Raw genomic sequence first — 24,663 nt, forward strand, 5'->3', positions numbered from 1 at the left:
CTTGTAACAAACCCTGTTGTGAACAATTAGATATTATCGTCTGATTTGAGAAATTACAATTAATAGAGGCTAAATGCCCGGGCACAGTTAATAGTACTGATTTCAGTAAGAAGGAAGATGGACGTCAATACTTATTGGATTAGGAGGATAGCCTCAGCATGAGGATCATGTTATAAATATCCAGCTAAATTCTCATGCTCTGGTGAAAGCTGATCTCGCTAAGATTACCCATAGCCTATTATTCCAGAGATTGTGTAGCCTGAACGTCTTAATCGCAGCATGTTTATGACCCACAATTTGCATACAATTTGCATGCCACTGGTTGCTGCAGTGAACCAACATCCTGCCAATTTTGGCTCTGTAATCTTGTCCACCAAACGGTACAGGATTAGCCAAAGAGGGTGTGTTTAGTGATTTACAATGAATCATTTGTATTTGATGCAGCACAGTTGGGGCACATTTGACCTTTGACGAATAGACCTCTGAATGGAGGAGAACATGGAGCTTCAATATTCCACATTATATTTAACCAGTGAATGCCACCTCCATGGAGTCTGCCTTTCATGTTGAACTTTCATGGTATGGATACATATGTCGGAGTGACCTTTATGTTCTCTCCAAATATATCTGATTCTGTCTGATATATTTCTAAGCCTTTTTGTCCAATGAACATCAATGAGAGGCCAGAGGATGAGACTTGGCCGTTTGATTGGCCTAATTTGATTGCAGAGATATAATCCCTGCATGTTTCTTTTTAAGTGCTCATTTCTACAACTCATCACAGCCTTTCATCCCTATCAGCAGGGTACTAGAAGACTCTTCCTTCACACAGACACATTTCTCTCTGACCATGTTTGCCCAGGAGTTGTCTGATCTCCCGATGTAGGCCTGATGATGGCAGACACTGATAGAGCCCGGTCTTGGTCTGGGAACTCTTGATGTTCCCTGTCAGTGGTCTAAATCCAAAATGGCTGCCGCCCAGTCAGCTTGTCTCCGTCCAGCAAACACACACAACATTATCTGCCCTACAGGCCTTGTTGTTGTCTCACATGCTTTCATGTTGTTAGGGACAATTTTTGAAACAACCAAAGATGTCTGCCTGGTAACTCATCCAAAATGTTAACCTTATTAGAATGTGATCATATGTAACTTCTTTCCTGGCGTTTTTAGGCCTATATTTAGTGAGTCATCCTCGTCGGTAGGTAGTCACTGTTAGCGATGTGACAAACTGAAACATTTTCTTAATGTTGAAAAAACATCTGCTTTCTGTTAAAACTATAAGCTCCCGAGTGGCGCAGCGGTCTAAGGCACTGCATCTCAGTGCATGAAGCGTCACTATAGTACCTGGTTCGAATCCAGGCTGTATCACATCCGGCTGTAATTGGGAGTTCCATAGGGCACCGCACAATTGGCCCAGCTTCGTCGGGGTTTGGCCGGAGTAGTCCGTCATTGTAAATAATAATTTGTTTACTGACTTGCCTAGTTAAATCAAGGTTAAATAAAAATGTGATAAAATTCACAATGCAGCTGCGCTGTTGCCAGGAATGGTTTGTGTCTCTGGGTGCTGTCCTTTTCAGATGGTTAAGCACTGATCTGTTACCAGGAATGGTTTGTGTCTCCGGGTGTGGTCCTTTTCAGATGGTTAAGCACTGATCTGTTACCAGGAATGGTTTGTGTCTCTGGGTGCGGTCCTTTTCAGATGGTTAAGCACTGATCTGTTGCCAGGAATGGTTTGTGTCTCCGGGTGCAGTCCTTTTCAGATGGTTAAGCACTGCTCTGTTACCAGGAATGGTTTGTGTCTCCGGGTGCAGTCCTTTTCAGATGGTTAAGCACTGATCTGTTACCAGGAATGGTTTGTGTCTCCGGGTGCGGTCCTTTTCAAATGGTTAAGCACTGCTCTGTTGCCAGGAATGGTTTGTGTCTCTGGGTGCGGTCCTTTTCAGATGGTTAAGCACTGCTCTGTTACCAGGAATGGTTTGTGTCTCCGGGTGCAGTCCTTTTCAGATGGTTAAGCACTGATCTGTTACCAGGAATGGTTTGTGTCTCCGGGTGCGGTCCTTTTCAAATGGTTAAGCACTGCTCTGTTGCCAGGAATGGTTTGTGTCTCCGGGTGCGGTCCTTTTCAGATGGTTAAGCACTGCTCTGTTGCCAGGAATGGTTTGTGTCTCTGGGTGCTGTCCTTTTCAGATGGTTAAGCACTGATCTGTTACCAGGAATGGTTTGTGTCTCTGGGTGCTGTCCTTTTCAGATGGTTAAGCACTGATCTGTTACCAGGAATGGTTTGTGTCTCTGGGTGCGGTCCTTTTCAGATGGTTAAGCACTGCTCTGTTACCAGGAATGGTTTGTGTCTCTGGGTGCGGTCCTTTTCAGATGGTTAAGCACTGCTCTGTTACCAGGAATGGTTTGTGTCTCCGGGTGCGGTCCTTTTCAGATGGTTCATTGTAAATAATACTTGTACTACCATTACTGTACTTCAATTCCACCTCACATAATTAGCATTTCCTTCTCAACTACACTACCGTTCAAAAGTTTGGGGTCACTTAGAAATGTCCTTGTGCTTTTCTTTCAAAATCATTTTTTTTGTCCATTTAAAATAGCATTAAATTGATCAGAAATACAGTGTGGACATTGTTAATGTTGTAAATGACTATTGTAGCTGGAAACGGCAGATTTTCTATGGAATATCTGGTGTACGGAGGCCAATTATCAGCAACTATCAGTCCTGTGTTCCAATTGCATGTTGTGTTACCTAATCCAAGTGTATCATTTTAAAAGGCTAATTGATCATTAGAAAACCCTTTTGCAATTATGTTAGCACAGGTGAAACTGTTCTGATTTAAAGAAGCAATAAAAGTGGCCTTTAGACTAGTTGAGAATCTGGAGCATCAGCATTTGAAGAAGATGAGCCTCGCGCTTCAACGCTCTTAGTTCTTGTGGAAATTGACCCACTATGCTGTTTACTTTTTGCGTACTGCATACTGGGATTTGTCGTAATGTTACGAATCCCAATTTCATTTAAAAGTGAAAATTTTAAGTGTTCACACTGCTCGTCAATGTAATGGAATGTGATGTTTTTGTTGCAGGTGGTGAGGAGTCGGCCAGATGAACTAGATCCAGGGGAACTCGTAGCCGGGGACATGACTGATCCGTTGGCTGTTTTCTGCTGAATGGATTAGGGTGAGTACCTACAGTGCCTTCTTAAAGTATTCATACCCCATGACTTATTCCACATGTTGTTACAGCCTGATTTCAAAATGTATTTTTCTCCTCATCCATCTACACACACTACCCCATAATGACAAAGAGCAAACATGATTTTAGAAAATTACAGAAACAGCTCATTTACATAAGTATTCACACCCCAGGGTCAATACATGTTATAATGCCCTTTGGCAGCAGCTACAGCTCTGAGTCTTTCTGGTTAAGTCTATAAGAGCTTTCCACATGTGGATTGTGCAACATTTGCCTATTTTTTATAATTCTCTAAGTTCTGTCAAATAAGTTGTTCATTATTACTAGACAACCATTTTTAGGTCTTGATATATACAGTGAGGGAAACAAGTGTTTCCCCTGCTGATTTTGTATGTTTGCCCACTGACAAAGAAATGATCAGTCTATAATTTTAATGGTAGATTTATTTGAACAGTGAGAGACAGAATAACAACAAAACAAATCCAGAAAAATGCATGTCAAAAATGTTATAAATTGATTTGCATTTTAATGTGGGAAATAAGTATTTGACCCCTGTGCAAAACTTGACTTAGTACTTGGTGGCAAAACCCTTGTTGGCAATCAGAGGTCAGATGTTTCTTGTAGTTGGCCACCAGGTTTGCACACATCTCAGGAGGGATTTTGTCCCACTCCTCTTTGTAGATCTTCTCCAAGTCATTAAGGTTTCGAGGCTGACGTTTGGCAACTCGAACCTTCAGCTCCCTCCACAGATTTTCTATGGAATTAAGATCTGGAGACTGGCTAGGGGGTCAAATATTTATTTCCCTCATTAAAATGCAAATCAATTTATAACATTTTTGACATGTGTTTTTCTGGATTTTTTTGTTGTTATTCTGTCTCACTGTTCAAAGAAACCTACCATTAAAATTATAGACTCATAATTTCTTTGTCAGTGGGCAAACGTACAAAATCAGCAGGGGATCAAATACTTTTTTCCCTCACTGTATATTTTCATGCAGATTTAAGTCAAAACTGTAACTCAGCCAACACCCAGTGTAGATTTGGCCTTGTATTTGAGGTTATTGTCCTGCTGAAAGGTTAATTCATTTCCCAGTGTCTGGTGGGAAGCAGACTGAAGGTTTTCCTCTAGGATTTTGCATGTGCTTAGCTTTATTCAATTTTTTTAAATAAAAAAACTCCCTAGTCCTTGCCAATGACCAGCATACCTATGATGCAGGCACCACCTGCTTGAAAATAGGAAGAGTGGTACTCAGTAATGTGTAGTGTTGGGTTTGCTCCAAACATAACGCTTTGTATTCAGGAAAGCAAGTTCATTTCTTTGCCACATTTTTAGCAGTTTTATTTTAGTGCCTTGTTGGAAACAGGATGCATGTTTTGGAATATTTTTATTCTGTACTGGCTTCCTTTTCACTCTGTCAATTAGGTTAGTATTGTGGAGAAACTACAATGTTGATCCATCCTCAGTTTTCTTCTGTCACAGCCATTAAAATCTGTAGCTGTTTTAAAGTCACCATTGCCCTCATGGTGAAATCCCTGAGTGGTTTCCTTCCTCTCCGACAACTGAGTTTGGAAGGGAGTCTGTATCTTTGTAGTGACTGGGTGCATTGATACACCATCCAAGTGTAATTAACAACTTCTCAATTCTCAAAGGGATATATTCAATGCCCTTCTTGGTCAGGCATTGGAAAACCTCCCTGGTCTTTGTGGTTGAATTTGTGTTAGAAATTCACTTCTCGACTGAGGGACCTTACAATTATCTGTATGTGTGGGGTACAGAGATGAGGGACCTTACAGATAATTGTATGTGTGGGGTACAGAGATGAGGTAGTCATTAAACAATCATGTTAGACACTATTATTGCAACTTATGTGACTTATTAAGCAAGTGTTTACTCCTGAACTGATTAATGCATGCCATAACAAAGGGGATGAATACTTATTGACTCAAGACATTTCAGCTTTTCGTTTATTAATTCATTTGTAAACCTTTCTAAAAACATAGTTCCACATTATAGGGTATTGTGTGTCGGCCAGCGACAGACAATCCATTTTAAATTCAGGCTTTACCACAAATGTGGACCAAGTCCAGGGGTGTGAAATACTTCCTGAAGGCCCTGTACCTGTCATTTTTCAACAGTAACTTACTTTGGAATCATAGAACTGCATTAATGCTGACCCAATCTGACCTGATCTTAATTGAGTAAGCAGAGCTGTGACGGATTTCCCTAAACCCAAACCGTATCAAGTTGATAGCAAAAGGAAAGGAGAAGTCTTTGAACGTGCTCTGGATTCATTAGCCTGTATCAGGCTGGTAATTGGAAGTCTGCATGGAGCGAGAGGACAGGACTTGGGTAGATTCACAGACGCTGATCAAAGCTGTGTCCCCTACAGCCCCACGGGCTGCTTTTTTTATGCCACCTCTTCCTGCAAAAGACTCGCCCGGAGGGGATATGTCACATGTTCAAGGTCCCAATACCTGTAACCCTGCTATGTCATGAGGTTTTAACCATGTAAGCCTTACTGTGGAAGGATCCCATGTCCTGCTCTGTCCCTGAATCATATTCTGTTATGCTGCTACAAGGCTACATGTAAGCCTTACTGTGGAAGGATCCCATGTCCTGCTCCGTCCCTGAATCATATTCTGTTATGCTGCTGCAGAGGCTACATGTTTTTGTGCACTGCTTATAAATGATGTGCAAAGGTCACAGTAATGGCATTGAAGAGTGGTTATTTTTCTGTCTGTTCTCCAGTTGATTAGGAGCGTGTTTAATCCCCCCTGTAGGTCTCTAATATTGTACGCTTTTAGGTAATAACCTGCCTAATCCCTGGACTAGTGACGGGTTGGACCGAGACATTCACTTCAAAGCAATTTCCTCCATTCTCTGCCTGCTCTGAGAGATATAAACCATGTTTCATTGTGCAGCACTAATGTGAAATTACTTCTTTGTTGGCCACATCGAAGTCAATTTGTTAGCTCAGTGTGTTTGCTATGGTGATTCAACAAACGGAATGTAATGGAGAGAAGTCCAGTGGAATGCAGGGCCAATGCCAGGTAAGAAAGACCTGGTGCTTAAGTCTTGTGTTATCAGGACACAGACGGTAAACACCGGCTGGCTGGTACAGACCTTCCTCAGCTAAAATCAGCAGAACACGTCTTTACTCAATTATATAGGCCCAGCTTTAGAGGATAAATCCTACATGTAGATATCTCAGCCTTACCTGGCCTTGAAACGGGCATCATTTTTTTCAATAATTATTTAAAACTTTCTTTCATTTTCTACATTTGTAAACGCCCATACGACTCTCTGGGTCGTTAGAGGTCTGAAGAATATCGAGTTGGAGTTCTCACACAGTAAACTCCTTTTAAAACCCTGTATTAATCCAAATACACATTCTCACAGGGTTAGACTAGAATAGCCTATAAGCTATTTTGTTTTCCACTGCAAACATCTGGATAGGAGTTTTGATTGATTTGAATAAGACTCTTACTGTAGTCCAATGTGATGTCTGCTGTGCACTATTGGAGTGGCGAGGGCATCCACACCCATGCATGATTAACAAGGCTGGAGTCCAGCAGGGTATCGAGCTGCTGGAAGTCCTGCTACTCCCCTGAGAGGCATGGTGAGATGGTAACTGGAGACACACACTACTCTGGAAAAACTGTTTGGCCTTGAGGTTGGACTCTTAAAAACGTTAATTTTTTTAAAATAGAGCTTCTGCTTTGACAAATCTCTTTTCTGAACTTCTTGAAATATTTGTTAAAATATGATGACTAACGTGTTAGAATGGTGAACGTAGTTCACCACTGACTCTGTTGGTGAATCCTTTTGCACTCTGATTCATTCATTCATTAATATCATTATTTCACAAGGTGTAGTTGCAGGATGATCTCCTTCTCTGCAAGATGATCTATATCCAGTCAGTGTCAGGGTCACAACCTTTCCACCCAGAGGACTGGCATCCTTTAGTGAAGATCGCACCAGGTTTGCTTTCGTGTGCCAACGTCTGATTGGGAGACACCTGCCTCTGTGACTGGCAGGTGATGGAGCAGGTGTTTTGGGCAGAATGTGAACTCATTGCTAACAGAAGATGTGTTTTAATATGTGATGAAGGGCTAGCTCCCTCCCCCACTGTCCCCCTCTCCTTCTCTACTCCTCTGAGATACAACTCGCTGTGACTGTGCGTTCTTACGCCCAGGCAGCAGCAGGCATCTGAAGACTTGAAAGGGCAATGTGTAGGGGTGTTACCACGATTACAGAACAGACATTTGAATATGTTGTGGATGGTACATGCACTGTGGTGCATATTAATACTCTGTCATCAGTGTGACTTATTCAAGCTGAGCTGCGGTCGCTTCCCTTGTGTTGAGGCACCACCAAGGGAGAATTTGGCCTCAACCTTGGTAGTGATGCTGTCAACGCCTAAATGTTACTGAGTGAGCCATGCATTAACTGATGAAGAGGAGTGAGACGACCTACAGTGGAGCACATTTTATGGGAGGCGTGTTTGTCTTTTCTAACGAGCTGCCTCACACAGACACGCACACACTCAGACACACACACACACACACACACACACACACACACACGGACACACACACACGGACACCCTTCTCGTCTCCGACACAGTAGGCGTTAACAGGCCCCTGAGCTCCAGTCAGCCAGAGCTTATTTACAGCAGTCTGAGCCCCTGCCTGAATTCACCCAGAGACCACTGAAAATGTCATGAGTGTGTAGTTGGGGCAGGAACACCTGGTTGCACAAACACCGGGACTTCTGCTCCGATACCTCCCCAAGGGCAGCTCACCAGCGATGGGGCGTTATCGCAATGATGGCTGTTACATTTTTTTTCCCCACCAGAAAACAGCAGAGGGATAAAAACAACAGCCTGCCCAACCCAGGGCTCTGGTGCTACAGTGGTCTGCCCAACCCAGGGCTCTGGTGCTACAGTGGTCTGCCCAACCCAGGGCTCTGGTGCTACAGTGGTCTGCCCAACCCAGGGCTCTGGTGCTACAGTGGTCTGCCCAACCCAGGGCTCGGGTGCTATTGTTTTTCCACCCTCTTGGTATTCATACACACTTGATATAGCCTAAGCATACCAATGAAAACATACTTCCAGGTGCTTGTGAGATGGGGTTCCAATAGTCTTAGTGCTGGATAATCATCACTAGCACCCTTTGTGTACTGCAGATGGGGGTTTTGGTATGGAGGCAAAGGTCGTAGGACATGAATGCTTTTGCCCAAACGGGAAAAAGATAATGACAGGAAAATGAACTTAAATACTGCAGGATGTGCTTCCTCATCCCTCCCCATGTTATCAGTAAAACAACACAAACCCTCTGCTCACATTTGAAGAACAATGTTAGGCCCACTTGTTTTGCTCTTTCCGTGGTCTCGTCATTATAAACAGAACTTGTAGTAGGAGATTGGCCTTAGCAGGCGTACTTTAACTAAGTAGCCAATCCAACCACCCCCTTTTCTGTCTTCTCGCTGTTGTGTGAAGGGTTAAAGTATCCCCGCCTTATTATACATGCACATTAAACTAACTGGCCAGCTGGTATGTTGGCAGTCTGTTGACGTTCCAAGGCAGAATGAGATACTCTTGAGCACAGTGTATCCTGGGTAGTTGTGAAGCAGCTGTTATTGCATCCAGAGATGTCTGACACGTTAACAATGCAGCGCAGCTGCTGCCAGCATTCACCCAATGAGAAAACGCCTGTCATCGGAGCTGGCCTATGAGTGATGTCAGAGATGACTGGAGAAGCTGCCAGCATTCACCCAATGAGCAAACGCCTGTCATCGGAGCTGGCCTATGAGTGATGTCAGAGATGACCGGAGAAGCTGTGAGCATTTGGAACTCGGAGACCTCCCTCCTCATGGCTTCTGTGTTTACAGTCCCGAGACCTCGGATCACAAAGATACTTCTCAACACGTAAACCCCTTCAACATATCGATTGACCTCTGCTCCAACCAGCCAAGGTTAGACATGGACGGTTGGAGCAGAGGTCAATTGACATGTTAAAGGGGTCTAACCTTGGATGGTTGGAGCAGAGGTCAGACTGTATTTATTTTACCTTTATTTAACTAGGCAAGTCAGTTAAGAACAAATTCTTATTTTCAATGATGGCCTATGAACAGCGGGTTAACTGCCTTGTTCAGGGGCAGAACGACAGATTTGTACCTTGGGGATTTGAACTTGCAACCAGTCCAACACTCTAACCACTAGGCTACGCTGCCGCCCCTTTTTCAAGGTCCATGTCTAACCTTTTTCAAGGTTAGACATGGACCCCTTCAACATGTCGATTGACCTCTGCTCCAACCGTCCAAGGTTAGACATACTATTATGTCTCTGTTGGTCGTCAAGGACTGTTGTAAGTTTTGACAAAGCTCATGTTGCCTAGAAGCAATGCATTGTATTTCAACCAGCTTTTTGACTGAGATGATTTTCAAGTCTTGGCAAGCCTGGCATGCACCTGCCTCTGATTTATTCCTGGGGCTTAAATGGCCTGAAGTTGGACGGTATATCTGATGACCGTTCTGTCAAGCTCGCCGTAGTCGTCTAACCCCACCTGGATGGGCAGGTTGGGCCCAATATGGCATGTCGTCCCAACCCCTTGGAAGCCAACACAACACCACATGTAGTCCTACATAATCAGCATGCTAGCAGCAGCAGCTGCCCTCTTCATTTTGTCTCATCGTTGATGCCCAGTCAGTGTTATAAAAAAACTCTGAGTGGAAGAGTTCTGACAACCATAAGGTGACCGGAGCCAAACCATCCAATCAGAGCAGAGGCCACTAAACCTGAAAGCAGTCCTTTCAGACTCCACAGTCCCTAGTGCCAGGGCCAGCCTTCCTCCTCCCACCCCTGATGGCCATTATCGGGACAGCATCTAAAGACAATGTAGCCCCTATGCTCCCAGAGGCCAGGTTGCCAAGGCTGGGGTGGAGGCCAAGGGCAGTCGATGTTCTCACATTACTGAGAACCCCCCCCTTATCAAGGCTAAAGGCTGGGTAGTTTTAAGCTCAGTGGATAACCCCCCCCCCCCCCATACATTTATCAAGGCTAAAGGCTAGGCTGTTTTAAGCTCAGCAGTATGCTTAGCAGCATTTCAATGGAGTCCTTCATTTCCTCCTGTGTCTCATCCCTCCCCCTTGGCCCCCTGGGAAGGCCATGCATCACCAGGATGAGGACGGGGAGTGGGCGTGAACTCTGGCCAGAGCGCCGTGGCGACGGATGAACTCCAAGCATACTGAGAGGGCATCTGGTCATGTGCGCTGGCTACAGATTGATGCGCTCATTTTAAACGCAGGTCCCATGCTGCCGTGTCAAATTTTTAAGTATCTTTCAATTCTCCGAAGCAGGACGTTGGCGCATTTAAGCTGAAAAGCTCCACCCCCCCCCCCCCCCCCTTGACCACAATCTGTCAGGCATGGAGGGTTTTTATCCTCAACAGCCTTGTACTCCCTATCCGGGTTGGTGTCTGTTGTTTTGGAGTACTTCCCCTCTAAGTCTGTAGTTCAAATCGTGGATATTACCAGAGGGATTACATCTGTGCAACACATCCGTAGTCAAGCTGATTGCCCTTGGATTACACAGAGGCCCATCCATATCTCATGCACTTAAGTGGATTTGGGCCGAAATGATCCATGAAAACACAGCTACTGTCTCGTCCACTAGATAGAGCCTAGTTGTGTTGTCTGAACTGTAGGTAAGTCGTACATAATAAATAGGTTACATTCACAAGTGAATTGAAAGATGCTACAGGGTTTTTATTGAAATGGCTCTTTCTCCAGAACCTTGAGGAGATCCGTTTTAACAGTCTGATCATATGAATTACAAGACATGTGGATTCATGAAAGGTGGTGAGAGAGAACGTGAATGAATAACAAGCAATGCGATATAAGTTCTAGATTTATCCTTGCCCACTTGTCTAGTCACTATGGTCTTGTCCTGGTTTAGGCAGGCTGTGATTGGCTGGACTCAGTGAAGCCTAGTGGTATAGCCAGTAGCCATGCCACTGACTGAGCTCTGCCGGCAGCACACCACCTAATAAGATCCAATTATTTATAGTCAGGCCCTGACAAGATGGAGACAGTCTGCTTATCTTTCACTGTGCAGTCCCCAGGCTTCCTCCCAGAGTTCTCATCATTGTCAGAGCTCCCAGCAGCCCAATCATTCATCTCTCCACTATGCTGACTTTTCTCCAAATATCAATGATACTTTTATTCATACAGCAATCTTTTACATATGCAGAGGTCTGCCAAAGCAGATTTTTCACATGACATGACACTTCAAGTTGGTAACTGCAAGTGCAGAGTTCACTTTTACCCTCCAGCAGTTGATACTTGGAGAGAACCATGTGTAGACCTATTTCCAAATGGAAGTGCTCGCTATTATTGGAAAGTGTGTTTCTAACCCACCCCATACAGCTCATGTATTTGCAGCAGCTATTGTTAGAACACGATCACTAACACGTGATCTTCAGGGTTTATATTGTGAGCTGGGTTAGTAACACCAGGCTGAATGTATACAGTACCAGTCAAACGTTTGGACACACCTACTCAAGGGTTTTGCTTTATTTTTTACTATTTTCTACGTTGTAGAAATAATAGTGAAGACATCAAAACTATGAAATAACACATATGGAATCATGGAGTAACCAAAAGAGTGTTCAACAAATCAAAATATATTTGAGATGGCCACCCTTTGCCTTGACAACAGTTTTGCACACTCTTGGCATTCTCTCAACCAGCTTCACCTGGAATGCTTTTCCAACAGTCTTGAAGGAGCTCCCACATGCTGAGCACTTGTTGGCTGCAGGCCAGGTCATCTGGTGCAGCACTCCATCAATCTTCTTCTTGGTCAAATAGCCCTTACACAATCTGGAGGTGTGTTTTGTGTCATGGTCCTGTTGAAAAACAAACGATAGTCCCACTAAGCGCAAACCAAATGGGATGGCGTATCGCTGCAGGATGCTGTGGTAGCCATGCTGGTTAAGTGTGCCTTGAATTGTAAATAAATCACTGACAGTGTCACAGCAAAGCACCCCACACCATCACATCACCACCACGGAGATCATCCGTTTACCTACATCTCATGAAGATATGGCGATTTGGAAGGAAAAATATTATTTTCTTGGCCCAAGAAAGTCTCTTCTTATTGGTGTCCTTTTAGTAGTGGTTTCTTTGCAGCATTTCAACCATGAAGGCCTGATTCACACAGTCATGTTGAGATGTCTGTTACTTGAACTCTGAAGCATTTATTTGGGCTGCAATTTCTGAAGCTGGTAACTAATGAATTTATCCTCTTCAGCAGAGGTAACTCTGGGTCTTTCTTTCCTGTGGCCAGATGGTTTTTGCGACTGCACTAGAAGAAAGTTCTTAATGTTCCGTATTGACTTACCTTCATGTCTTAAAGTAATGATGGACTGTCGTTTCCCTTTGCCAAGAACAGTTCAAATAAGCATAGTATAGACTTGGTCTTTTACCAAATAGGGCTATCTTCTGTATACCACCCCTTACCTTGTCGCAACACAACTGATTGGCTCAAATGCATTAAGAAGGAAAGAAATTCCACAAATTAACTTTGAACAAGGCACACCTGTTAATTGAAATGCATTCCAGGTGACTAACTCATGAAGCTGTTTGAGAATGCTAAGTGTGCAAAGCTGTCATCAAGGCAAAGGGTGGCTACTTTGAAGAATCTCCAATATAACACTTTTTTGGGGGGGGGGGGGGCTACTACATGTGTTATTTCATAGTTTTGATATCTTCACTATTATTCTACAATGTAGGGGGGGGGGGGGGAAGAACAAAAAAATAAAAACCCTGTGTCCAAACTTTTGACTGGTTCTGTATATGTTTTCCTTTATTTCTGCCTAACCCTACCGCCCCTCCCCTAATTGGAGTAAACTAATCGACAGCACTTAGGCTTCTACTTCCAGCTTATACATCTTTCAGCTCCCCTCCACCCCTCCCATTTAGTTCTGAACACCATCCAGTTTTGGTTTCTATTTGGTATATATTTTTCAGCTGTGATGTTTTACAAAAGTTGTGAACCTTTTTATTCTCATAGTGTCTACAGATTGTAAATAAAATAAAACATTTTTTGCTAAGAGCATTATTATATTATTGATCATTTGACTGACATTTTAAATCACCCAGCACTCAAGGCTGTTCTTAAGAGAGTAGCCTATCCTGCCTCATATCCTGTATCATATCATGCCTCATATCCTGTATCATATCATGCCTCATATCCTGTATCATATCATGCCTTTACTCTACACGCTTATTAGAGAAAACTGGAACTTCCTAACTCCAGGCGTCCTTGTCTGGCTACATGCTTGTCCTTGGTGTTTAACTTTGTAGGAGACCAGAGACCATTATCGTTGTAATTTGACTCGGCGTTGCTAGGGCAGATAGATTGCTCCCATTGTGGAATTAATGCGCATTCATTGTGTTGACCTTTAGCTGTGGCTGGATTAAGCTGAAGCATTGAGATGCTGTTGGAAGTAATGATTTTCTACCCTCTCTCTCTCCTCCTGTATTGTGGGAAGGCCGAGTCTTTGTCGTTGCTGCATCTGCAACTCCTAGCGCCGTAAGCTGTAATTAGTGAGGGATGTTTGCCTATTGATTTCTCTCAGGACGATGGAAATGGCAGAAACAACATGGCAGACGACGTGAGTCTCGGACCCGCGCTGATTGGCACTGTTAATCGGGTGAATGAATTGACACGTCTCGTTGGCCTGGTAGACGTCGACTCCAGCCCTTTCATCTAGTTTTGACCCTCGAGTTCTTAATACCGTTCTCGTAGACAAAAGTGTTTACCCACAACCAAAGAGGGACTGTCTGTGATCATACTAAGTGTTTACCCACAACCAAAGAGGGACTGTCTGTGATCCACTAAGTGTTTACCCACAACCAAAGAGGGACTGTCTGTGATCCACTAAGTGTTTACCCACAACCAAAGAGGGACTGTCTTGTGATCCACTAAGTGTTTACCCACAACCAAAGAGGGACTGTCTGTGATCCACTAAGTGTTTACCCACAACCAAAGAGTCTGTGATCCACTAAGTGTTTACCCACAACCAAAGAGGGACTGTCTGTGATCCACTAAGTGTTTACCCACAACCAAAGAGGGACTGTCTGTGATCCACTAAGTGTTTACCCACAACCAAAGAGGGACTGTCTGTGATCCACTAAGTGTTTACCCACAACCAAAGAGGGACTGTCTGTGATCCACTAAGTGTTTACCCACAACCAAAGAGGGACTGTCTGTGATCCACTAAGTGTTTACCCACAACCAAAGAGGGACTGTCTTGTGATCCACTAAGTGTTTACCCACAACCAAAGAGGGACTGTCTGTGATCCACTAAGTGTTTACCCACAACCAAAGAGTCTGTGATCCACTAAGTGTTTACCCACAACCAAAGAGGGACTGTCTGTGATCCACTAAGTGTTTACCCACAACCAAAGAGGGACTGTCTGTGATCCACTAAGTGTTTACCCACAACCAAAGAGGGACTGTCTGTGATCCACTAAGTGTTTACCCACAACCAAAGAGGGACTGTCTGTGATCCACTAAGTGTTTACCCACAACCAAAGAGGGACTGTCTGTGATCCACTAAGTGTTTACCCACAACCAAAGAGGGACTGTCTGTGATCCACTAAGTGTTTACCCACAACCAAAGAGGGACTGTCTGTGATCCACTAAGTGTTTACCCACAACCAAAGAGGGACTGTCTGTGATCCACTAAGTGTTTACCCACAACCAAAGAGGGACTGTCTGTGATCCACTAAGTGTTTACCCACAACCAAAGAGGGACTGTCTTGTGATCCACTAAGTGTTTACCCACAACCAAAGAGGGACTGTCTTGTGATCCACTAAGTGTTTACCCACAACCAAAGAGGGACTGTCTGTGATCCACTAAGTGTTTACCCACAACCAAAGAGGGACTGTCTGTGATCCACTAAGTGTTTACCCACAACCAAAGAGGGACTGTCTGTGATCCACTAAGTGTTTACCCACAACCAAAGCGGGACTGTCTGTGATCCACTAAGTGTTTACCCACAACCAAAGAGGGACTGTCTGTGATCCACTATTTGGAAAAACTGCCAATGCCTGACATGCGTTATGTGAATTGGTCTATGCGAGCCTCTGAAGTGGTAGTTTAATGTTTTCCATTCCTAACCCTCAAGCCGAAGCAGCTGCAAAAGGCAAAAGGTACACAAACAACTAATTGCAAATGCTGCTCATCATCACATTTACCATCATGCTGGTTCCTTTCCTCAAGTTAATCTGCATTCGATTCTCATCAACTCATCTGCAGATGCTCCTCAATCACCTTGCATCTTCTTAAGAGGTTTAGTCTACTTTGTGTATTCCTTAATTGATCACCCGTGAGCTGTGGAGCCCAAGCCTGTCGGCTCTGTCTAGAACCGTGAGCTGTGGAGCCCAAGCCTGTCGGCTCTGTCTAGAACCGGGAGCTGTGGAGCCCAGACCTGTCGGTGTAGAGCAGTAGGCTAGTGTTGGAGTGACTATCTGTGCTGTTTTTCCCCACATCCCAACACCTCTCTTGTTTGTATCAATGAAGCTCCCAGATAACACGTTGCATGTGTTTTTGTTGAAGATGTTGAGGGCCACACATATGGTGACAGTAGTAGTGGTACAGCAGAAGTACACGGAGTATACAAAATATTAAGAACACCTTCATAATATTGAGCCCCCCCTTCCCTCAGAACATCTTCAATTTGTCAGGGCATGGACTCTACAAGGTGTTGAAAGCGTTCCACAGGGATGCTGGACCATATTGACGCCAATGCTTTCTTGGCTGGTGTGGTATCCAGAGTCATTCCAACCTTGTGTCATACGGGGATATTCAGTAATATCGGCACTGATCCCAAGGGCTGTGGATTTCAAACCCCACTTATACTCTGCAATCTGAGGATTAGCAATGCTAACAAGTACATGTAAAATCCCATAGAGAATGCTAATGATCGCGTTGTGAATATTTTTGTACAGTTTCTTACTGAACTATACAAGTAACTCAAAATGCTACACAGTTTGCTGCACAAAACAAATATTAGCCAGCGAGGCTCTTGATCCAAGAGTCACTCTAGAGTAGAGAGAGTGGAAAGGTATTTATGGGGTCATAAACCTCACCTACAGGCCAACGTCATGACATACCTTTGGCAGAGATTAGACTTTCTGGGTAAGTCTCTTAAGAACTTTCCACACCTGGATTGTGCAACATTTGCCGATTTATTAAAAATAAAATAAAAATCTTCAAGCTCTGTCAAATTTGGTTGTTGATCATTGCTAGTCAACCATTTTTCAGGTCTTGCGATGGATTTTCCAAGTAAATTTAAGTCTCAACAATAACTCAGGAACATTCACTGTCTTGGTGAGTAACTCCAGTGTAAATGTGGCTTTGTTTTAGGTTATTGTCCTGCTGAAATGTTAATTCATTTTCCAGTGTCTGGTGGAAAGCAGACTGAACAAGGTTTTCCTCTAGGATTTTGCCTGTTTAGCTCCATTCATTAGATTTTTTTTTATCCTGAAAATCTCCCTTGTTCTTAACAATTATAGCATACCCATAACATGATGAAAATACGCAGAGTGGCGCTCAGTAATGTGTTGTATTTTCCACAAACATAACACTTTCGGACAAAGTAATTTTTTTGGCAGTATTACTTTAGTGCCTTGTTGCAAACAGGATGCATATTTTGGAGTATTGGTATTCTGTACCAACTTCCTCCTTTTTGTTGATCCATCCTCCGTATTCTCCTATCACAGCCATTAAACTCCTTCCACTGCGGCAAATGAAGTAGGAAGGCTGCCTGTATCTACAGTGCCTTCGGAACGTTTTCAGACCCATCCACAATACTTATGTAAATCTGATATTTCTGTTTTTTAAAATGTGTAATACATTTGCAAAAATGTAACAAGGCAGTAACGTAACAATGTTGAAAAAGTTCTTTCCGAAGGCACTGTATGTGTCTTATATACTTAATGTTGTCAAAGGATACTATTAATAAGTCTCTGTTTCCCCTGTGCAGGTGTGCTGTGACCATGCGTTGCCTGGCGGCCCGGGTCAACTACAAGACCCTGATCGTCATCTGCGCCCTCTTCACCCTCCTCACCATGCTTCTGTGGAACCGCTGCTCCAGCGACACCGCCCTGCGCTTCCTCCCGCGGGCCCCGCCGCCACCCCCCAGCGCCAAGGGGGGCGACGCCAGCATTAGCAGCCAGCAGCAGCCCCCGCAGCCCCCGGAGCCGCCGCCCATAGTAGGCGGAGCTGCCGGCATCAAGTACGAAGAGATGGACTGCCTGATTAACGACGACGTCACGATAAAGGGTCGTCGGGACGGCGCTGAAGTGTACTTCCCTTTCAGCTGGCTGGAGAAGTACTTTGAGGTGTACGGCAAGGTGGTGCAGTACGACGGTTACGAGCGCTTTGAGTTCCAGCACAGCTACTCCAAGGTGTACGCGCAGCGCGAGCCCTACCACCCGGACGGCGTCTTCATGTCCTTCGAGGCATACAACGTGGAGGTGCGCGACCGCGTCAAGTGCATCAGTGGAGTGGAAGGTGAGTCGAAGCCCTTGAGGCGCCAACATTGATCCGTGACCCTGTCCACGAGAAAAGGCATTTTATTGCAGCCAACCACATTACAACCGTTATTTTGATTCACCTGACGCACAGGAAATCAGAGCTAGTCTATCAATCCTTTAATCGTCTGAATTACTACTTATTGATCAATACCATCACGAATGTATGGCCTTATAAAATCTTATTTGTTTTTCCCCAAATGTAGTTTTCTTCGTTTGGTTTTTCAAGGTTTCTGTAATTCCCAAACTTTAAAAAAAATAGAAGAATAACAAAATTTGATCTTTTATTTTATTTTGGGTTGTAGTATGAACCAACAAGAGACTGTTTGGTTAGCAATGTTTGTGTAGCGCTCTTGTGGTTGGAGAGTTTGCAAAGCAAATGGCCACTGGATTGATGCAAATGGTCATGATCTCATTCTGCCAGGTAGCCATAGGCTACTTTGGTAGACATTTTAAATGGGAAGGTTTTTGGGAAAGCCTTTCCATCTAACAGAAGATGGTTATAATTAGCATCATCGCTAACGGCTACACAATGTGCAGACATACACTCGCACCGCAGACACGGGCATTCCTCGCACCGCAGACACGGGCATTCCTCGCACCGCAGACACGGGCATACCTCACCGCTTCATAAAGTTGCAGGAAAATACAAATCATTGATGCATTCTGTTCTAGTCTTGGGAAAATTAATGTGTTTTCTACTAAGTTCAATACATTTTTGAATATTGTTGAATTCCGTTTTTAATATCTGGATTCCGTGATTCCGTCCTCATTCTCCGCAATGTGGATTTTATAGGGCCCTGTGAATGGTCCCACCACAAGACCAGGATTGGAAAAATTTGGTGAATAGTCAAATGTAAAAAAGCAAAGTAACCCAACATTCATTGCCTTTGTCCTCAACTACATAAACCGTCCCTGCAACTCCATAAACAGGGACCAGGAAAGGAACCACTAAAGCTCTATCACACACTAGTTTATACATGGCACGTCAGGGCCAGCACTTAGTGGTTGTGTGCAAAGCAGTCTGAACGGACCCGTCTTAAAGGACAGTGTCCGTACGAGTTTAAGAGCCATTTAGCTGCACAGTCCGTAGGAGAATTTTCCAGGAAACCAGGCTTGAGTAATCCACCTCTGGCCCCTTGTGAATAATGCACCATCAATTGAGTTGCATTAAGCAAATGAAACTGGGATTTGATCAGGGCAGATCACGAAACCTGATTGTGGCAACTTAATGGAGCACCATTTTGTGCTTGTACCGATACGCCGGGGTCTCCTGTTTCACAACGTGGAGATGGACTATTGGTAGACAATGGAGTGTGAGGGTCTCCATGTGTGGGTACCCGTGGTTTTAATCTCTGATCAGATATCTGTGTGGTGAGGATGTCGTTTATTGTCTATGTGAGTGTTTGACAACTACAGCAACCGATGTCACAATAAGTCCAAAAAGATAATCGACATCAACCACCCGAGCCACGGCCTATTCACCCTACTATCATCCAGAAAGCGATGTCAGTACAGGTGCCTCAAAGCTTGGACCGAGAGTCTGGAAAAACAGCTTCTATCTCAAGGCCATCAGACTGTTAAATAGCCATCACAAGCCGGCCTCCACCCAGTACCCTGCCCTGAACTTACTCACTAGCCGGCTACCACCCGGTTACTCAACCCTACACCTTAGAGACTGCTGCCATATGTACATAGACATGGAATCACTGGTCACTTTAATATTGTTTACATACTGTTTTACCCATTTCATATGTTTATACTGTATTCTAGTCAATACCATCCTATTCTACTGTTGCTGTATATATATCATCCTGGAGTCGCCTCTTCACTGTTGACGTTGAGACTGGTGTTTTGTTGAGGACTTGTGAGGCGTCTTTCTCAAACTAGACACTAATGTACTCTTGCTCAGTTGTGCACCGGGGCCTCCCACTCCTCTTTCTATTCTAGTTAGAGCCAGTTTGCGCTGTTCTGTGAAGGGAGTAGTACACAGCGTTGTATGGGATCTTCAGTTTCTTGGCTATTTCTCGCATGGAATAGCCTTAATTTCTCGGAACAAGAATAGACTGAGGAGTTTCAGAAGAATGATCTTTGTCTGGCCATTTTGAGCCTGTAATTTAACCCACAAATGCTTATGCTCCAGATTCTCAGCTAGTCTGAAGAAGGCCAGTTTTATTGCTTCTTTAATCAACACAACAGTTTTCAGTGGTGCTAACATAATTGCAAAAGGGTTTTCTAATTATCAATTAGCCTTTTTAAAATGATCAAGTTGGATTAGCTAACACAACATGCCACAATGTCTACACTGTATTTCTGATCAATTTGATGGTATTTTAATGGACAAAAAATGTACTTTTCTTTCAAAAACAAGGACATTTCTAAGTTCAAAATCAACATTCAGTATCTGGTGTGGTCACCAGCTGCATTAAGTACTGCAGTGCATCTCCTCCTCATGGACTGAACCAGATTTGCCAGTTCTTGTTGTGAGATGTTACCCCACTCTTCCACCAAGGCACTTGCAAGTTCCCAGACATTTCTGGGGGGAATGGCCCTAGACCTCACCCGCAGATCCAACAGGTCCCATACGTGCTCAATGGGATTGAGATCCGGGCTCTAAACTGGCCATGGCTGAACACTGACATTCCTGTCTTGCAGGAAATCACACACATAACGAGCAGTATTGTCGTGCTTGAAGTTAATGTCAGGATGAGCCTGCAGGAAGGGTACCACATGAGGAAGAAGGATGTCTTCCCTGTAACGCGCAGCGTTGATTTCCTGCAATGACAGCAAACTCAGTCCGATGATGCTGTGACACACCGCCCCAGACCATGACGGACCCTCCACCTCCAAATCGATCCCGCTCCAGAGTACAGGCCTCGGTGTAACGCTCATTCCTTTGTCGATAAATGCGAATCCGACCATCGCTCCTGGTGAGACAAAACAGCGACTTGTCAGTGAAGAGCACTTTTTGCCAGTCCTGTCTGGTCCAGCGACGGTGGGTTTGTACCCATAGGCGACGTTGTTGCCGGTGATGTCTGGTGAGGACCTTCCTTACAATAGGCCTACAAGCCCTCAGTCCAGCCTCTCTCAGCCTATTGCGGACAGTCTGAGCACTGATGGAGGGATTGTGCATGTGGTCTGCCACTGCGAGGACGATCAGCTGTCAGTCCTGTCTCTCTGTTGCGCTGTCTCTGTTGCGGCGTCTCACAGTACGGACATTGCAATTTATTTCCCTGCCCACATCTGCAGTCCTCATGCCTCCTTGTAGCAGGCCTAAGGCATGTTCACGCAGATGAGCAGGGACCCTGGGCATCTTTCTTTTGGTGTTTTTCAGAGTCAGTAGAAAGGCCTCTTTAGTGTCCTAAGTTTTCATAACTGTTACCTTAATTGCCTACCGTCAGTAAGCTGTTAGTGTCTTAACGACCGTTCTACAGGTGCATGTTCATTAATTATTTATGGTTGATTGAACAAGCATGGATAAGTGTTTATACCCTTTACAATTGTTAGATTTGTTCCTTTCCAATCATCATTGGTGAAATTAGCATTTTGACTATCTTTAATTAAATAATTCAAAAACCTTTGTCAATTTCTGTCTGCAATTGCATTAAAAAACAGCAACATAGCACGAATGTTGCTGAGTAAGTTCTGGGTCAAACACCAGGTCTCAAGTTGTCTTATTAAACCGAAGTCCCACCTTAGTGATGTCACTGACTGCATCATTACCTTTTTACTCCTGAGACCAAAACCCTGCTTCCATAGCTATACAAACACAGAGTTTCAGTGTTTATCTAAAAGCTAGGCAATAAATGTCCCCTCTCCAAAGTGGATTTATTGTGGAATGTCTGAGTAGTCTCTTATCTTCCACACTCCCCTGCAGAGTTCTGTCTCAGTCACACATTATAAGAGAGAGAAAGAGCAAACAACTGTGGAACAATTCTAAATCTATAAAGAATATATATTTTGTTAATCTGTAGTCTAGGACCCTATAAAGGTAAGAAGGGAGGGGTCTTATAACCCCTCCCTTCTATTAATATAACATAAGCATAATCAATTTTTCTAATACATCAAACATTTGTAAAGCCCCAAATCATGACCCCTAGGTGAATCCTGACACATGAAGATCTGGGAAGTTATTTTTACGAATTATCTTTGAAAGACAGGGTTCTGAAAATGGGACATTTCTGTGTCTCACACACACTCTGACATTGCTCGTGCTAATGTTTATATATTTCTTAATTCCATTCTTTTACTTTTAGATTAGTGTATATTTTTGTAAATTGTTAGATATTAATACACTGCTGTACCTAGGAACACAAGCCTTTCACTACACCCACAATAACATCTGATAAATATGTGGATGTGACTAATAACATCTGATGTGTGTTCTATTTGTCTATCTTGTGGGTTGTGTAGTATGCATCGTGTTGGTGTGTGGGTAGGTGTGAATATGTCGGTTATAACACACGACTTAAAAAGAGCACAGTCTCTCAGAAGCTCACACACATTGTCTGCCTTTGTCCTCAGTGCTCCACTTACTGAGCCGGAGTGTAACCAAGCATCTCCCTACCTCTGTGTTGGTCCCTGTCCTTACTGCTCTGCCAGTCCACTTTCATTTATCTTCTCTGTTTAAACAAGAAATTCACCCCAAGGATGGCCTTGGGTTTTTGTTCTGCCGTGACTACAGCACAATGGCGTGAGCAGTTTTTCCCCCCCCCCCCCCCCCCCCCCCCCATCTAGCAGTACGTCTCCTCTGCATCTCTCACTCTCTCGTTCTCTCGCTCTCGTTCTTGTGCTGTCTCTTGTTCTCGCTCTCTCCTTACTGGAAGTCACAGCGATGCTGCTAAGTGTGGAAGGAGAGAACATCTCTCCTCATGTTCCTTCCATTTCTCTCCTTGTTATTACTCTTCTCTCTGATGCCTCTCACTCTTCTCTCTGTCTCTGTCTCTGTCTCTCTGTGTGTGTGTTCAATTCATCATATGCCACTTCTACTTTCTTGGCTTAGTCAAATTCTGACCGTAAATGCATATTACAGGCAGGCGTCATGCTACCAGTCATATTATTCTACATGGTATTTATGGTCATTGCATGGTAGCTGCCATGTGTTGTTGCCTAACCAGTACTATTTAGTGCTCTATGGATAGTGTACCATTTTAGTACCCTGTAATATGAATGAAACAGAAGGTGGATTTGACTAGAACAGAAAATCATGATGAAGAGCCATTGAGATGAATCAGGTATAAACACAGATTTTTGCCCTTCCATATTGTTTTAACTCAGGCATGGCTTGATAACAACTGACTTTTCTTAGGGAAATCAGGAGAATCCAGTGTGTGTGATGGCTAAATATATATATTTGATTTGTTCTGTGCTGATGTGATTTCAGGCTTGATTAACGAGACAGATCCCATTTACCAACGTGCATCACCTGCCCCTCCACCTAAATGCATTTTATTATTTTACTGCAAACATAATCATACTTGATTTGTTCGTAAAGCCAATTAAGAAGGCATTGGAACTCTAGCTTGGAGTCCTTGTTAGCGTTGCAATCAACAACGAATGATGCTAGCTTTAAGAGAATGAGAACTGGGCCAGCTAGTCTTCTATAATGAGAACTGGGCCAGCTATCCTGCTATAATGAGAGTCCGGCCTTAACTAAAGTCATTACTGATAGGCACCTCTTGTTAAAATGAAAGCCCCCAGAAATCAATAGCCCCATTTCAGAAAGCTCTGGCTCCAAACCACATTATCATCATGCTGGACCCTTCCCAATGCTAGTTGGTAAAGTGGCCTTGTATACTTGAGGGAAGTTGTCTAATAGATATTCATTATTTTTTGACAGCCCCTCGTCAACATGTAGGGTCTTACTGGCATCCTAATGCAGAAGGGAGGTGGTCGTAGTGCTGGTGGAAATGCAGCAGAGATGTAGCCTGTCTGTACTTTCTAAGTTATTTAATTGAACCTCTTATTTAACCAGGCAAGTCAGTTAAGAACAAATTCTTATTTACAATGACGGCCTACCCATCAAACCCGGACGACACTGGGCCAATTGTGCGCCGCCCTATGGGAGTCCCAATCACGGCCGGATGTGATGGAGCCTGGAACACAGCAACAAGGCCTGCTTTAAAGGTGATGCACACATCACTGTGACTAAACAAGCAATGTGTAGGGAATCATTGTACCATCTAATCCACTTTGAAATATATTTTACATAACCAAAAATACAGTATTTTCAGCTGTTTGAAGCTGGTGTACAAAACCCAAAGTAAAAGATGGAGAAACTTACCGCTCGTTAAACTTTCAGTGAGAATGACAGATCTATAACTCGACTCTGTCAATTTGGTCGACCAAAAAGTTATATGTGGCAGCTTTAACACTACAGTAACAAGACTGATTGTGTTGGAGCCAGACAGAGCGGGGGGGGGGGGGGGGGCTGTTGGAGCCAGACAGAGCAGGGGGGGGGGACTGTTGGAGCCAGACAGAGCGGGGGGGTGGGGTGGGGGGGGGGACTGTTGGAGCCAGACAGAGCGGGGGGGGGGGGCTGTTGGAGCCAGACAGAGCAGGGGGGTGGGGGGGACTGTTGGAGCCAGACAGAGCAGGGGGGAACTGTTGGAGCCAGACAGAGCAGGGGGGTGGGGTGGGGGGGGGGACTGTTGGAGCCAGACAGAGCGGGGGGGGGGGGGGATATACATGTGCCTGAAGTGATAAACATTTGTGGTGTGCTCTCACTACCTGCTGACGATGGTGTAATTATTCAAATGACCAACATTAAAATGTGAAACCTTGTAACTTCTTTTGAATGATAAAAAATAAGCCACTGACCGGAAACAATCGTCTCAGGAACAGGAATTTACTGTAGCAGGTTGTA

General features: G+C 44.1%; 1 protein-coding gene across 1 annotated transcript in view; it reads left to right on the plus strand.

Moving 5' to 3' along the window:
- Nucleotides 1–18,458, plus strand: part of LOC139412458 (D-glucuronyl C5-epimerase B-like) — a 58,271-nt gene extending 39,813 nt beyond the window's left edge. Inside the window, exons 2-4 of the mRNA XM_071159246.1 lie at nucleotides 3,084–3,177; nucleotides 17,249–17,778; nucleotides 18,358–18,458. Of these exons, the coding sequence (XP_071015347.1) occupies nucleotides 17,262–17,778; nucleotides 18,358–18,458 (618 nt within the window). The 5' untranslated portion in view covers nucleotides 3,084–3,177; nucleotides 17,249–17,261. The remainder of the gene's footprint in view (nucleotides 1–3,083; nucleotides 3,178–17,248; nucleotides 17,779–18,357) is intronic.
- Nucleotides 18,459–24,663: the final 6,205 nt, after the last annotated feature.

The sequence above is a fragment of the Oncorhynchus clarkii genome, chromosome 6 (genome assembly GCF_045791955.1).
Source record: "Oncorhynchus clarkii lewisi isolate Uvic-CL-2024 chromosome 6, UVic_Ocla_1.0, whole genome shotgun sequence".
Classification (NCBI taxonomy): Eukaryota; Metazoa; Chordata; class Actinopteri; order Salmoniformes; family Salmonidae; genus Oncorhynchus; species Oncorhynchus clarkii.